General features: G+C 49.0%; 1 protein-coding gene across 8 annotated transcripts in view; it reads left to right on the top strand.

The window, feature by feature from the left end:
• The first annotated feature begins 6324 nt into the window (after positions 1–6324).
• The window catches only part of SMG7 (SMG7 nonsense mediated mRNA decay factor), a 58076-nt gene continuing 47589 nt past the window's right edge, over positions 6325–16811 (top strand). For 4 of the 8 annotated variants that reach the window (XM_068416822.1, XM_068416825.1, XM_068416826.1 and 1 more), the window contains exon 1: positions 6325–6673. In XM_068416822.1, the coding sequence (XP_068272923.1) occupies positions 6645–6673 (29 nt within the window). In that variant the 5' untranslated portion in view covers positions 6325–6644. Of the gene's footprint in view, positions 6674–12492; positions 12592–14487; positions 14640–16811 lie in introns of all 8 variants that reach the window. The other 4 variants (XM_068416820.1, XM_068416819.1, XM_068416821.1 and 1 more) reach the window with 4 other exon arrangements.

Raw genomic sequence — 16811 nt, 5'->3', positions numbered from 1 at the left:
GCAGAAAAGAGCCACAGGTGCAGGAGCCAGATGCTCCCTGCCAGCCCTCGCTGTGATCACGGCGCAGTGCCGGAGCGCCCCGAGACCCCCGGCCGATTTGGGCTCCAACCCAGCCCATGGTGGCAAGCAGCCATCTGCGGAGCCGGTGTAGCAGGACGGACAGACTGAGGGCAGAACAATGATTAGCTTGGTTTTATCCTCCGAGGAAGAAAATAGCACAGAGAAATGCAGTGGCTTGCCTACCCTGACACGGGGAGCTTGTAGCAGCACTGCAGAACTGCTGCCTGTGGGACTTTGAGAAGCGAGGCTGGACCCGTTAAGCACATCTGGACCGGTGGGTCACACCGTGGGGATTTCTCATGTCTCCTCATGTCTCTTCCAGCTCCCTTCCCCATGGGCTGATCCCAGCTGGGACCTGCCATGTGGGAAGTGACCCTGAGCTTCGGCACCTTTCACCGATCCCCCCTGCCCCTCTGCAGTTGGACCCAGCAAGCACAAATCGGATCGAGTGCTTTGCCACGTTACCCACAGCCGAATGATTGTGAGGTCCAACCGAGGAGCCAGAGGGGCTTAAACCAGTCGTGAACCCACCTCAGCACAATTCAGAGCCTTTGCTGTCTAGAGCTAACAAGGGGGTTCAGTTCTGCTCCCCACATGCCGGCCCTGTAACTCAAAAAAATTTTTGTAATGCAACAACCAACATTTAAAAAGAAAAAAAGACCTTTCCTTGAGAACTAAGGTCAAAAGATCTTGGATTAGGGAGTCACTCGCTTCGTGGCCCAGTTGGAATAAACCCCCTGGTTCCCACAAAATCAGGTTTTTCATTTACACCCATTTTTGAGATATCATCTGAATGTTTCTAAACAAAACTCAGGCCTGCAAACCTGGCCCCTGGGAGGGAAAGGATTTGCAAATATAAGGAAGACAGACTGGACTGGCAGACTGGGCCGGGCTGGACTGGCCAAGCTGAATCAGTTGATCATGGAGCAACCACACAGGATGGTAAATGGAAGCACACGGGCAAGGCTTGGCGGTGGCTGCTACAGCGTGAGCCTGGTCGAGCTGGCAAGAGCTCCCGAACTTGCAGCGGCCGGGTCTGAGGCCACATGGAATGAGACAGCCTGGCCCAAAGGGAGAAACCTTCCATTTCTGATGACCCAAGGTAGGAGCAGACATTCAAACAAGGAAGGAGTAAGCAAGGCTGAAGAGCAGCCAGTGAAAGAGACGACTTATAACCCAGGTCTGAAAATTCTTGAGTAGCCTGGGGACCGTGGCCAGGCACCAACCGGTGACTGCCTCTTCCAGCTCAAGAGCTTTCCTCAGGGCATGGTTCATCACGTCCTGGAAGAAGCTGCCAAAGGGTGCTGTGGGATAAAGCTGCCATGGACTCCTGGAGATGTGTCGAGGTTGCGGACCTAACACCCTGGTGCGGTGGCCTCCACAAACTGATCCCAAGTGCTGCGCAGTGTTTCTAGGCCACTGGACTGACTTTTCAAGATATCTCCTTGGGAAGGTCAGCTCGGTAACAGATTTCTCTCTTGCCCGTGTTCAGCAGCTGAGCATTGGCCACAGATGCAATTAGCTCCGCAGGAGTTTTAATGTCTCTAATTCCGTCTGAGGTTACAGCTCAGCCGTGCAGGACGGATCGATCTGCGCAGTCACGATCTCAGCTGGGTGTTGCGGGATGGGGGTGTGAGGCAGAGGCACTCAGCGTGGCTCCCCAGGAACCGTTGCTTTCTCTTTCACTTCCAAGAAGGATTTAGCTTTTATTTAGTGTGAAAGGGTACTTTTTCACTCTCGGAGAACGAAAAGTAAATCCATTAGATACCTTATGAATTAGAAGGATTAAAAGGGATTTCTTGAAGACATGCAGCCTATTTGACAGTTTTTTTTCTTTGTCCTGAATGATATTTTCAAGGGAATAATGAAGACTTGACAAACCTCTATACAGTGAAAATTCCTCAAGTTTTACTTATAGGCTATATTTGAGAAACGAGCTTCTAATTAGGAAGCTTTTTTCACTAACAATTCAAAATCTAAGTAGTATAATCTGGGATAACAACAAATACATTTTAATCACGGTAACATAATTACTGAAAGGGACCGATGCAGGGCAAAATTAAGATTGTTTAGGTACCTTCACGCTTTGTTTCCTCCTTCAAGTTCTTCAATTGCTTTTGAGTGCTAATTTCCCACATTCACAGTATTTCAATTGAAATAATCACCAGATCTGCAGAGGATGTGGGGTTTTGTCACGCAGTTGTTGAGCTGTACTCTGATCTTTCTCTGATTCCAGGTTTTCACCCAGAACAACAGGAATACGTGGTGTTTCAAACACCTAAAAGCCAAGGTTTGGGACTGAGACAGAGGGCTGTCCAGTGGCCACGCCTGCACGTGGAAGCAGGGGGAGAGTTTATGCACACAAAAGGGAGACCTTGGACTCTGCAACACTCACAGGATATTCCTGGACAATTAAAGATGTCAGTATTAATGAAGAAGGATGGGATCAGCCTTCGATTAGGCCCACCTCTCCATTCTCGTTTTAAATGATCTTGAGGAAATCTCTTCTGCTCCTCTGACTACCTGTTAAGTGGGGACAGTCACTCTCCTCTTAGAGCAGGCTAGATCAGTGTTTTGAGGATAAACACATCCAAGGTGTGTGAAATGCTGAGCTTGTACGGTAACAGAGGCTGTCGAAGGATGTAAAACAGATTTACATTTGGGACTACAAGACTTTCCCTCTGGAGAGCAGAGCACCTTCGCTCCTGGGCATTTTGGCTGCACTGCTGGCGGAGGGCCAGGGTACACTGTTATTCACTGGGTTCACAGGGGCTCTGCTCTACCGTCCTCACCTGGGCGTCAAATCCTTCCCGATGCTGTGTAATTAATAAAATGGTAGGCCACAGTTATTGACCCGTTAACGACAAAAATGATAATATGCATTGACCTCTATGAGAAATCTGCTTCTTTGAAGGTAAGACTTTTATCACAAATCTCTCGAAACAAAACTAAGGGGAGATTGACTTGTGGCTCCTCCTTAAATGGAAGGAAATTAGCCCCTGTGCTGTGTGCACCGAAAGGTTTGGAGTAGAGTTTCATAAGAAACAGAGCAGAGCAATCAGCACAACGCCTCAAAAACTTGAGGACTTGTAGGAGAAACTGAGGCCAAATCCAGTGGCGCACGGATACAGAAGAGCTCTCTGAGAGACAAGAAGAGCGGGCAGGGGTGAGAAACTCATGGACACACTGCCCTAATGGACAGATCCGTTCCAACAGCGCAGAAACTCAGAGGGAAGCAAAAGACTCCACAATTCAGAGGAAAAGCCCTGAAAAACAGGGAAAAACCCACAAAGGCTCTGATGTCCTTTGCTTCTGTGGCTGGAAGATATTCAAGAGGAGTGAGAACAGGCGAAGGGAGGCTTTGTGGCTGGGCAGGCTGCCCTGATGGCCACAGCTTCCCTCGTATAGGTGCCCCGAGGAACAGCTCTGCTCAGCAATTTATATTGGCACTACACAGATTAAATAACACTGGCAATAACCCACGTCAGATTCACTTAAAAATACCCGGGGCTGCCTGTCCCCCCCTGCCCAAGACTCAGAAGTCAGTTCTGCCCCATGTGAACCTTTCAGGTCTTTTGGGGTGGCTCTGGAAGTGGACTGGACTCAGACAAGACCAAACAAGACAGCCGCTGAGTCAAGCTGTCCGCTTCTCGCTTCTGCCTGACGCGGCGTGAGCGTGACGCCTCGAGGGAGCACTTTGCGGCCTCCTGGATGAGACCCGTGTTCGTCGTCCGAAGAGATACTGCAGAAAGCCAGAACGTGCTACCCCCTTCCTGGCCAAAATGCCCCAAAATCAAGCTTCTGCCTTCGAATTTCCCCTCTCCGATCCACAGGCAAACATAGAGGGCAGGGTGAGGCAGCCCTGGAAACTCCAGTTTGCAGAGATCCAACCTGCTGAGCTCAGAAGTTTACTCGCAGTTGCAGAGGACAACAGCCTGCGCTCCAGTGACTTTGTCTAAGGTCCAGCATGGTGCTAATATGGACTGAAAAAGAAAAAAATCACCTTTTATTTTAAGCAATAACAGTGCAGTTTAACATTTAAGCATTTTATTTTAAGCAATAACATTGCTGCCAGGGAGGGCATGAAGCAGAGGAGGTATCAGAGTGCTCTTTGCCGTTCGGTGGCTACCTTATAGTCGAGCCATATGATATTGTTCTGCCTGGAAGCTTCTGGTGAGGGATCCTCTCCAGCAAAAAAAAAAAAAGTGGAAAATGGTGGAAAAGTGAGAGTTTGTTTAGCCAAGGCTAAAGAAGGAAGGGGGAGTCCCTGGAACAGCCCCAGGACTCTCCATGGACCCTTCATGTTGCCCACCTGATCCTGGACAACGTGCCCTGAGAGATGCAGCTTAGAAGAGCTGCGTTTGTGCATTGATACAGGAGATACAGTCTCATAGAGTCCCTGTAGCAGCTGCACAGACTCAACCTGCTTGTTTTAGCCCAGGACAGGCTCCTGACAGGCAGGAGCAGCCCCAGTTTGCCCAGCGCTGAACCAGTTTGCTCCTGCTCTGCAGCTAAGAGCCTGCAGGGATGGAGGCTGAGCCCTCAGCCCTGCTGCGGTGCCTGCCCGAGGCACTGCGCAGCATTCAACGGGAGGTTTGGCAGCATGGCTCGCTGCCCAGCCCTGACTGCACTGAAACCAGGAAACCAATTCTGCAGCCTTGAGAGGCTTCTGTTTAAACATGTGGGGCCCTGAAAAATCATTTCCCTAAACACATTCTCGTTTCAAACTGAAAAAATGTGAGGGGTTTATTTTTGAAACACGATCTTTCATTTTGTCCTTGGGGTCACTTACATGCTCAAATAACACAATTTGCATTAGCCAGCCGCCTCCGTGCTCATCTGATCCTAAATTGTCATCTGCCTCGTTTCTTCAGGCTGGCCCACGTGCTCTAACGGCCACTGACCTCAGTGGGACTTTTCCTGCCCAAAAGGACAAGATTGAGCATAAAACGAGTCACCAAGTCAGCACAGAAGGCAGTACCACGTGGTGGAAATCGTGGAAATATTTATGTGATGGACTAAAAGTGCAAGGCTACGCCTAATGCTCCCCCTCTACTCTGCCCTGGTGAGGCCGCATCTGGAATATTGTGTCCAGTTCTGGGCCCCTCAGTTCAAGAAGGACAGGGAACTGCTAGAGAGAGTCCAGCGCAGAGCCACGAAGGTGATTAAGGGGGTGGAACATCTCCCGTATGAGGAGAGGCTGAGGGAGCTGGGTCTCTTTAGCTTAGAGGAGACGGAGGGGTGACCTCATTAATGTTTATAAATATGTAAAGGGCGAGTGTCAAGAGGATGAAGCCAGGCTCTTCTCAGTGACATCCCTTGACAGGACAAGGGGCAACGGGTGCAAGCTGGAACACAGGAGGTTCCACATAAATATGAGGAAAAACTTCTTTACGGTGAGGGTGACCGAACACTGGCACAGGCTGCCCAGAGAGGTTGTGGAGTCTCCTTCTCTGGAGACATTCAAAACCCGCCTGGACGCGTTCCTGTGTGATATGGTCTAGGCAATCCTGCTCCGGCAGGGGATTGGACTAGATGATCTTTCGAGGTCCCTTCCAATCCCGAACATTCTGTGATTCTGTGATTCTGTGTAATGTGCCCATGTGCCGGCCCCACGCCGAGACCTGGGGCCGTGGGCCGTGTCCCCCATGCAAGGCCCACGCCGTGCCTGAGCGTGCTGCCTCCCAGGCGCTGGGGCTGGTGCTGCCAGAGGCTTTGGGTGATGGAGGGAATCTGAGACCAGGGCTCTTTGGGGTGACCGAACCCTGGGAATCCCTTGGTGTGGGGCAGGCAGGGACGGGGCGGCCGGTTCATGGGGGCAGGCCAGGCCGCCCAGCGTTGTTCCCGCCAAAACCTTTTCTGTCAGGAAAGCACGAGGCCGCCGCCGCCCTCGGTGAGGGCCAGGGCCTCCCCCCGCAGCGCCGCGGGCCACCACCCCTCGCCAGACCGACCCCTCCCGCCTCCCCGAAGGGGAATCGGACACAACGAGGTGTCGCTGCGAGGGGCCCGAGGCGTGCGAGGCCGCGCCAGGCCGCGGCTGCGGGCCCAGGCCCGGCCCCGGCGGGCGGGAAGGCGCCGCGGTTGCCGTGACGACGCCCCGCTGCCCCCCTCGGTTGCTATGGCAGCGGGCGAGCCAATCAGCGGGCGCGGCCGCGGGTCGGTGCGCGGGGCGGGGGGGAAAGGCGCGGAGGAAGAGTTTGGCGGTGGCGCCGCCGGAAGTGCCGTCGGGGCCGGGCCCGGAAGCGCGGCCGGCGCGGCGGGAGGGTCAGGCCGCCTCAGCGGGGTGGCGGGAGTGACGGGCAGGTGGAGCGGCGGCGGCTGCCGGGGCCGCTGAGGTCGCTGAGAGCGGCGCTGCCGGGGCTGGCGGGGCGCGGGCGGTGCCCGCCCGGGCGGAGCGCCGAGCGGGGACACCCCCGCCCCTTCCTTCCTGCCGCCCCTCCCCCGCGGCGGCAGGCCCTGCACGGGAAGATGGCGGCGGCGGCGGCCGGAGGCGGCAGCGGCAGCAGCGGTGGCGGCTCGGGGGCAGCGGCGGGCCGGCCCGGGCTGTGAGACCCGCGGCGGGACGGGGCGGCGAGCGGCGGAGGATGAGCCTGCTGTGTGCGCAGTATCTCCGGTGAGGGCCGGCCGGGAAGCGGCGGGAGGGCGGGGGGGGGGGGTCGCCGCCTGCCCTGAGGCGAGGCCGCGGCCGGCGGCCCCGGAGGCGGCGGGGAGCGGGGGGCCGGGGTCCCCTCGGGCGTGGGTAGTCCCCACAGCGAGGAGCTCGGGGCTGTGAGGGGAACGTGACCGGCGGGCGTGGCGGGGGGGGGACCCGGCCGCCACGTTACCGAGCCCCGCAGCGCTGTCGGGGAGCGGGGGCCGAAGCGGGACGGAGCCGCGTACCCGCAGGCGGGCGGCCCCGGGGTGCCGCTTAGCTGAGCGCGGCCCGGCTCGGCTCGGGCTCCCCGGCAAGGTCATGCCGGTGCCTCGGAGCCGCGGGGAGGGCAGGGGAGCCCAGCGGCTTCCCCCCGCGGGCTTCTCCAGCCCTTTCCAGTTCGGTGCCGCGCTAACCCGCCGCTGCGGAGCCACTGCGAAGTTTGACCCCGGCAGTGAAGCGAAACGTGCGCTGGCAGCCCCGTAAGGTGCTCCGGGAGAAGGGGAGTAGCAGGAGTGGTGTCTCAGCCCTCGCCAGTCAGCCCGCGGCCTGCTGGAAGGCCTCAGTGGCGGCTGATCCGACCCGTCGGCTTTGGGGCTGGTCAGCCGAGGGGCTGGGAGAGAAGCGAGTCTGCGGGGGTTGTGCCTCTTTGAAACACGTCGCTGAACGGAAGCGTTCCCGTGTCCCTGAAGTGGAGAGGGCCAGATGCCACACGTTGATAGAAGCAGAACTTTGATAGGCTTTTGGGTGAACTTATCTTTTAGGTATGAACTCTCTCTAGGGATTTTGGAAAGGAGCAGTGCGAGATACAAGTGGCTTTTCAGGAGCTGTAAAATGCTGAATGCCATGTTGTCCATGATGTGTTGCCCCCCGGCCCTCCCAGAGCGCCTTATGGAACAGGTGTAGGTGTGCCAGAAGGGCATGTGGACTCTTTCTGAAGAGTTCAGGGCTTGGGAAGGATTTCCAAGGAGGTTTTTACATTTCCAAAACACTTTCTATCCAGGGTTCTGAAACACTTCAGCTGTCTCCACTTACTGATTCTCCAAATCTTCTTCCTTCTCATCTTGTCTTGTGTCTCTGTGTGCCTCCTTCTGGTAATCCAGATCCTGTCTCAAGTTTATCTTTTCGAAAAAGAAAAAAAAAGTAATCTTTTTCTCTAAGAGGAAGTTTATGAGCCTTTTTCTCTTCCAGGCTGCTACCTGTGCTGCCTTAGAAACTTCTTTGTTCTTTCTTTCCCGTTACATTATGGAAAAAAAGCTCTTAAATGCTTTATATTAGCTCTCTTCTACCTGTAAAAGACTTGCTTTTGTATTTTAGTATATGTTTTAATAATGTTGTAACCTCTTGCTCCCCTCTCCCTCCCCATGACCACGAGTCTTCAGCTGCCTTGCGTCCTTACACGGTAGTACTGCTGGAGTCGTGCTGGTCCTGCCCCAGTCACCCTCCTGCACCACCAGACTCTTTCTTAGCGTTCTGTATTCTGCTGCACCGAGCTGGAGATCCTCCCTGCTTGCAAGCGTGTGGGCAGGAATCACCTATTTCTCCTAGCTTTGTTTCTCCAACACTGTAGCTCATCCTGGGCCTTCACCACCTTTTCCTGACTGCTTTGTTTGTGTTGTACCTAATACAATGGGACTGAAGCATCTGGGCACTGATGTATTACAAGTAATGATTCCTGTCTCCGTCACCAAGAACCTTATTTCCTCCTTAAAAAAAAACCAACCCAGGACACTCTCCCTCACCAACTTTTCAAGCACTTTGTAGTTAGTTATCTTCACCTTCTCCCTCTAAAGAACACTGGGTTTTTTTCCTCTGTGCAGAAGGTAAGCTTGGGGATGGTTTCCTTAAAAGCTGTGAAATGCTTTTTACATCCACAGAATATATATTTAAATCGGTTTATTTGCATAGGGCAGAACTTGAGCTGTGGATTACTGCAGGCCAAGCTCATAAAGAGAACTGGGAGCAGAGCCTCAGACTCTCAGAGCCAGTTCTGTTAGTCCTTTGCCTTAAGGAGGAGGGCATCCTCCTCCTTCCTCTAGCATTACAAGCTCAATCTGAGTGTAATGGTGAAGGAATAAATAGACAAACGTATAATGATACGAAAGGGCAGCTTATCAAAACATTGTGCCAAGTGAAGATGTGGAGCAATTAGTCTCTGCTAGTCTTCATCATCTCGAAACTAAGGAGGGACAGAAAAGTTTTTGTGAGAAATCTTTCTCTGTGTGTTTGAAGTTTAGACAGAAGAGAGCTGAATTTCTAAGGTGACCATGTAATGGTTGAATAACTAGTGAAATAATGACTCTGCAAGAATCGAGATGCTGAAAAAAATGAGCAGGGAAGAAAGGACTTTTAGCTGGGCTGCCTTAACTCCTCCACTACCAGTCTCTTGCTTCCTGTACATATGTATGTGAATCAACTGTTTTAAAATGCTGTCCTTAAAAGATTGTACCCCTTCAATCAAAGTGCAAGACCAGAGAAACACCTGAAACTCCTACAGAAGTCTTCCAGAAAGAACAAAGAGGGCCAGACTTGATGTACTGAGTCTTTCAAAAGTTGCAGGAGAGTCTGGTTTTAAGTCATCTTCATATGTTGTAAGAATGTGTTGGGGTTTTTGCTTTCCGAGTCTCATTATCCGTTTCAAGGTCACCTTCCAAGAGTACTGGAGCGTCTTCTGTCCCATCTAGTTTCCTAGATACTTCTCTCGGGTCATTATTTGAGTCACTTCTCAAAGATTTGCATTACACCTGGTCAGGTGAGTAGACCTTTCAGAAGGTTCTTTCAAAGAGCTCTTAGGACGAGGCACGGTTCACATCTCTCTGTTCAGGTGAACATGTTCATCTCATCTGGCTAAAAATTTGTGTCCGTATCATTTGTGCTTTGGGAATCTACAAGTACTCCCCATAAATCAAATTAATCTCGTGAGACAGTCATCTTACAGTAAACATTTCATGTGTCCTGTTAGGTACAGGAGTCACTTGTAAGCAAAATATCACTACTGATATGCTCTATAACATAATACCACAGAAACTTTCGAGCGCATCCTCTTTATAAGGCGGTATCAAGCTTCAGTCCACGTTTGTTCACTTTAAGGAAATGATCTTCATTGCCAATTTTATGTGTTAATATCCAAAACATAGTTAACTTGCGTTCAAAAGTCTAGCAGTTTCACTGAGATACGACTCTCTCAATTGCATTTCACAAAGATGTGAACTCAGTTCCGAGTTAAATGTGGCATTACCCTGGTAAATTGTGGCTTTGAGCACTCTGTAAACATAGAATAAAAAGCGTTTGAATTACAGGGCTTGAACACTGCTGAGAAATTCTAGTGCTGACAAACCAGTAGGTAGTTTCCTGTAGTCTTACGATGAGGCTCTAACCAGCTTCATTAAAGGTTTGGCTGCTTTAATAATTTCAGCTGTGGCTCTCTTTTCAAAGACTCATCAGTAGCTCCATTAACTTCTGTATCTGCTGTGTCTCTTCATGGTCGCTCCTTTGCTGTCTGCCAGTTCCTGACGCACCTCTTGCAGTGTTTCTTCGCTGTTAATGGAGGAGGGTAGAGCAGAGGTAATTCGGTCCTGTGGTCTCTGTGTGAGCGTGTTCTGGTACCGATTCCTGATCAGGATGATGTAGAGTTGATGTTTGTCAGTGCTGGGAAGGCACAAACCAGAATAGTGTTTGAAACCCAGAATTAATCTCATCGAGACAGACAGAGTCAGTTATTTGTCTTGAGAGAATATGGAGGAACAAGTTAGTAAATGTACCTTCAGTGTTAACAGAGAATCTGGTAATCCGTGCCTCCAGCGTGCTGCCTGGAGTTCATAGGATCACAAGGTAACTTGGGCTGGAGATGACCTCAGGAGGTCCCTGTCCAACCTCCTGCTCAAAGTAGGCGCAGCTCTGGGGTCAGACCAGGTTGCTCAGGGCTTGGTCTACTCAGACCTTGGAAACCTCCAAGGATGGAGACAGCTCAGCCTTTTGGGGCAGACTGTCCTTGTGGTGGAAAAGGTTTTCTTTACACCCAGTCTGAACCTTTCATATTTTAGCTTATGCCCATCACCTCTCATCCTCCCACCACATGCCACTGCAGAGATCCTGGCTCCATCTTCTCAATCCCCTCCCCGCAGGCATGTGGTTGCTGTGGGTGTCCTGAAGCCTTCCCTGCCCCAAGCTGACCAAGTCCCGTTCCTGTTCCTCCAACCCTGAACGCAAGTGCTCCAGCCCCAACCGCCCTGGGCGCCTCCGCTGACCTCACTCCAGCTGATCTGCATCTTTCTTGATTTATCTTGATTTCTGAACAAGACCAGTCAGTCTTGGGAAGTATCCCCTCTAGCTTTTTTATGTTCTGAAATTATTATTGCTATTTTCATACATTGTTTACTCTTGAATTTTAAACAGGGGAGGAGTAGTGGAGAGATCGAATACTGCGTTGGCCTTTCAGGAGGCACCTCTTAGTACAGTGTTTTCTTTGGGGGAACATAAAGGGAAAGTATCCCTTCTTATTTTGTCTCTTTTTTTTTTTCTCTATACAAGGTGTTGCTAGCATTTGATAACTAGAATTGCTGCCAGTATTTAGTATGAGCAACACTTCCTTAAGGGTGAGGGTAATGGTCTAAAAAGGCAAATAAGATTGATGATGATTACTAATTACCACTGATCAACAAGCCTTTTGTGGTGACCTATGAAGTAAAAAGAATTACAATAAAAAAAGGCATTAAGCAATTCCCCTCTGAGCTTTATGCTGAAGGAAATTCATCTTGCTGAGAGCCCCAAGACACACATTGTACCCCTCGGGTGTCTGGGCAGGTTCCCACCAACCCCAGCCGCTGCAGCGTGGTATCTGGGTCAGCCAGGCAGTGGTAGCCCAGCAGCTGGTAACTTGCTCCCTTCCTTCTGTCATGGGGATTTGGATTATTGAGCATCCTCATGCCACCCAGGGGCAACTGGTGCTGAAGTCACAAGTTGGCTGGTGTGCTATCATAACTCTGATACTTTTTTTTCAAGCCCAGATTCCTAACGAAACAAGATTTGTGCAAATGTTCTGCTTATCACTTTTTTCTCCTCTTTCTCAAATGGCTCTAACAAATTTTAGTAGTTTTCTCCAGAGGGACAGAAGTTTCAAAGTCAGTTGTTGTCATTGACTGTGTGAAAGTTAGCTGGTGTAAATCAGCACACACAGAGCTTCTCGTCAGCTGTGGGTGTGCTTCTCTGTTTTTCTGCTGGCAGGAAGGTGACTGTGTGTGAATGTGTGCCGGAGGGAAGGGGGCTGCAATAATCAGAGAACTTGACCCTTCTTGCTTAGTACTTGGCAGAAGCTTGGCCATGTAGACAAAGGATGTGTTTTAAACTTGGACTGCTCCCGACAGACGTGTCCCACTTCCTTTCACCGTTTCCTGCACGGCCCTGATTAGATGGTGTGAGTTTATGGCCAGGTCCTCAGTGAACTGGACTGAGGAACTAGGTTAAAACTGCTTAGGTTTTGCTTTTTACCCACAGAGTTTAGCCTGAGTTGGTTTCCTGATCCCATTCATCATGTTACCACACATGTGCTGACAAAAGGGGTGAGGTGGCGTGCAACAGGAATGAGGCACTAATAGTAGGGGCAGAGTGGAACTGCTGCTCCTGGTGATAGTGCTCATGATCATTAAAGTGCTCACAGACCCATAACACTAGTAAATAACACCCCGTTTCCTAGAATATATGAACCCCTGAATGCCCCTGTATAGCTGGTATCACTGTCACACATAGTACCCCTGTTTTCAGTCTGGGCTGAGAGTCTCCCCTTTTTTTTTTCCTTGCTGCAGAACACAGTTTATTGTGGATGCTGTTACTGCTCTTTCTTGGTGCTGTGCTTGGGGTTACTTGCAAAACGGTGTTCCAGTGACCTAGAAGTGCAGGTTAGTGTAAGTAAAATTACAGCTGTATTTATTTATTTATTTTTGATGGCAAGGATGATTCTTGTAGCAATTAGTTCTTGTTCTAACCTGCATATTCCTGCGTAGTTTGATCCTTATTGAAAAGGAGAAGGTTCTGTTGTGGCAGCGATGCTTACCTGAAGTTTTGATGGGGCACTTAAGCTGCACCAAAGCATTTGGAGAAGGCTGCCCCTTCCCTGAATGTAGGGGTTTGGAGGGCTTTTTGCTGAGTTTTTTCATTTCAATGCATGGTAGGAAGATACATTTACTTGCTGAATGCTTAGCTATTTTATTTAAGTACTCACGATAAAGTATACTGTGATATTCAAGCTACTTGTAAAATCTTTCTTCTATCCTAAAAGTGCATCTTCCATATAGCAGTATCATAACAAGTAACCCTGGTCTGCTCTGCTGAGATATTTCTGGTTCCAAATAAGCTGATCGTGTCACTAACTTTTACCTCAAGCAACTTAAAAGCTTTATTTAAATCAGTCTATATGGAATGTGAAGCTGCCCTGCTTTTCAGTTCGCCACGTTGGCTATTGCACGTGTTTTTGGATGTCTTGGTGCTTCCAGCTTGAGAAGAAAAGGCTGGCTGCAGTCACTGCTCAGGATCGCTTGGGTTGATGAGAGCAGACAGTGACTTGATGGATAGATGCATTGGCATCTTCCCTGCCCTGCTCAGCCAGCAAAAATCAGTATGGAAGAGGAGTAATTGCAGTTCAAGGACACGGTGGCCGCTGAGGGAGGAGAGGATAGTTTGCTGTAGTGTCTGATTTTGTTGGGTGAGGAGCTGCTGGGGGTTGTAGAGTTTTAAGGGTCCTTCACAGAATCACAGAGTGTCAGGGATTGGAAGGGACCTCGAAAGATCATCTAGTCCAATCCCCCTGCCGGAGCAGGATTACCTAGACCATATCACACAGGAACGCGTCCAGGCGGGTTTTGAATGTCTCCAGAGAAGGAGGCTCCACAACCTCTCTGGGCAGCCTTCATCGCTGCTGTTGGATCTTCACAACAGCAGCAGAGATTCAGTAGTAGGAGCAGACTCCTCAGGGTAAGGAACGCTGGAAGAGTAGTTAAGTAATGCAGCTATAATGTATGAGAAGTGTAGGTGGGAGGACGTTAAATATTGCTTTTGTTACTTTGAACTTGAGGCTTGTCCTCATCTCACTTGAAAACTGCAGGGCTGCTGTCAAGCGGGAGGGGAATAAAACCACGGATTTGTTTCCTTAAAATCATTAGCAGAATTGCATACTTTGGTCCTGTACTTTGTAATGGATTACTAGGGAGGTCAGGGATTTCAGCGGTGTTGGGTGAACCAGCAGTTTTTCCTGTGCTCGGGCAGGGATATGGGCATCTTAACTCTATTTCTCCATCTTACTGCAGCGCAAAGAACAGAGGGCTGACAATGTTTATTGTGGAGTGACGTGAGGAATCACAGAGCTCACTCCTGGGCTGTAGTTTCTCACTATTTCATCCAGGAGGGAGGGCAGGTGTTTTTTTTTGTATGTGCCTCTTGAGCACGCCTGTTGTTGCATGCAGTATCTTGTTGAATGCAGCGTTACAGTTGTACTGGTTTCATCACCAGCTTCCACTTGTGCAGCCGTGCTCCAAGTCCTGCCTTTAGGCCACGTTTCCAGGCTTGTCTGCCCACTGCTTTTCTTCCCATTTGAATTTAAGAACTACTGGTGGTAAGCTTGGGGACTTCCTAGACAACCAAACGAGGGGGAAACGGCTTAAGCAGTGCGTTGATATTGTGTATTTCAATTCCTCTGAATTAAATCAGCAGCTACCAGTTCAGATCGATGTAATGCTGTGAGTTGGGGTGGAATAAGAGCTTTTTGAGTAACATTAGGCCTGCTTTCTCTCCTTTCTGTATTCCAGTAGGACTTTTCTGGGATTATTCACACTGGCTTCTGCACTCAAGGGATTATCATAAGGAACCAGAAGGCTGAGGAGTCTCTTGGGATTGTTACACAGCCGTGGGCGACAGACTGAATTTCACTGATGGGACTCAAATCAGAGATACCCTTGAGGTACTTAGGAGTCCTGCTAGAGTTAATTTTCTCTTCCACCTTTAGGGAAATGTCATTTTTCTGAAAGTACTTATGATGTCTCTAACACATTAGCAGTCTTATTTCTCATATTTTGATTTCATTGTCTGTGCTGTTGAAAGTATCCTCTAGTGCTCAGCTCTATTGAACGGTGTTCTGCTTCATCTAATATTGGTGTGTATAAGCTGATTTTTATTTTATGCCCTATGAAGCATTGTCTGTTTTGAATCTGCAGGCCCCACTTGTCATATGGCTGAATTATCTCGGAGAGCTGCTCTAGCTGTTAGGAAGTGAGAAATCAATTCTGAATGTATTTCCAGTGAAACCTTTAAGATTGATTCTGCCAAATGAACTTGGGGAAAATTTCTTGAATTACTTTAAAGGACCTTAGGCAGAGATTAGAATTTTTGTTTGGACGCAGTAAAACAGACCTTTTGGGCATCAAGAGTCTTTATTCAAGACTGACTTTGATGTTTCTTGGTGCCTTGATTTAATGAGGCCTTGATAGTGGTTCCTGTTTGATCAGGCTACAGCAAAGGGCAGTTTGTTTGGAGCCAGCCTGTTCTAGGGCCCCCCGGACTCCCCAGTGGGCTGTGCTACGTTGGTTATCACAGTTTGACTTCCCTACAGGTGGAGGGAAAGCATAGAAAGAAAAGAATTTTTGATAAATCCATTGGGAAGATTTTTTCCCTTTTGTTTTATGATAATCCTATAAATTCTGCTCCTGTATTTTCTGTTACAATGAAAGTCTCCTGGTGTTTGCTTTGCTGTGTCCTGTCTTGGTCTCATCATGAATTGAAGAAAGCACGTGGATGTTGCTATGTGTCAAACAGCTGCGACTGTGTGATAATCTTTTTTTAAACCAGGGTTTCCCGTAGCCAGCAAGGAACCTTTGAGAGACTCCACCTTCGGTTCCTTCTGCAGTCAGTACTGGTTCTGGCAGTGCCTTTGAGCATTCATACTCTTAATTTGAGGTACACTTGAGCCATTAAGAGGGCTCTCTAGGGTAGTCTTTCCAGACTAGCCTAATAATAACTAAAAATAGAAATACTAATCATCTGCACCTATGAAGAGGGGGAGGAGGAAGGATGGGACAAGGCTTTTGTCTGTTGAATAGATGCTAGTTGCCTGTCTTGAAGTAGTGGAAATACTTGTCAAGGGCAGTGCTGTGACAAAGCAACCGAGCACAGAGGCTTGATCTAGCCAGCTATTCCCCCAAAAAAGCCTACTAGTGGGTCTGGTTTTTGTGAGTGGCAATAAGAATAGTGTCCAAAGGATTTAAGCCACATTTCTTAATATTAAAGAAAAACCTAAACCCACCAAGAGTGTATAAAAACATGAAAACTGTAGTAGCTCTTAGAGCTTCAACATCCAACAGTTGCTAGTCAAATAGAGGAAATGTGATTTCAATATGAAGAAAAAGATGAGATTAAAGGAAGGCTACTTTTCTGTATGGGTTAATGATTATAAATGACATGATTAAAAGATGGAAAATTAAATTATTAAAAGATGGAGAGTAAACTTGCAATAAAAATCTAGAGGGTGTTTCAGTTTGTCTCAATAACTGTCCCTGGAGGGATTTAAAAGATGACTAGATGTGGTGCTGAGGGACATGGGTCAGTGGTGGCCTTGGCAGTGCTGGGTTAACGGTTGGACTTGATCTTAAAGGTCCTTCCCAACCAAAACAGTTCTGTGATTCTATACACAAAGTTGAACATGTGTATGAAATCTGTAGCTAGAAAAGAAGCAATAAACTGCCTAATATCCATTGTCAACATTCATTTGAATTAATACAGAAGGTCTTAATTTAGGAGCATGTCGCATAGATTATGCTAGGGCATGACCTGCTGGCAGTTTTTCCACCCGGTTTGAATGTACCCATACTGTTTCATTTTAGAGATTTATTTTGTTTTGAGGTAAACTGTAGCAGTTACAGGGCTTGGGGCAAAAACAGCTGTAGGGGACTGTGGCTTGCCAGGTGTGCAGTCCAGCTTCAGTACTCATCTGCTCCTGGTTTTGATATCGAAGATTAAAATAACCTCTAAAGCCTGAAACTATCCGCAGAGATATTTCCAGTATCTTTCTAATGAAGATGTCAAATGCTTGTTGATGCTGCTTGTACAACTACGGACTATTTTGGTAGCTTCCATGATA

Source organism: Nyctibius grandis, chromosome 21, assembly GCF_013368605.1.
Source record: "Nyctibius grandis isolate bNycGra1 chromosome 21, bNycGra1.pri, whole genome shotgun sequence".
Taxonomy (NCBI): Eukaryota; Metazoa; Chordata; class Aves; order Nyctibiiformes; family Nyctibiidae; genus Nyctibius; species Nyctibius grandis.
Note: the sequence above shows the minus strand (reverse complement) of the source record. Positions and strands in the feature narration are given on the sequence as shown.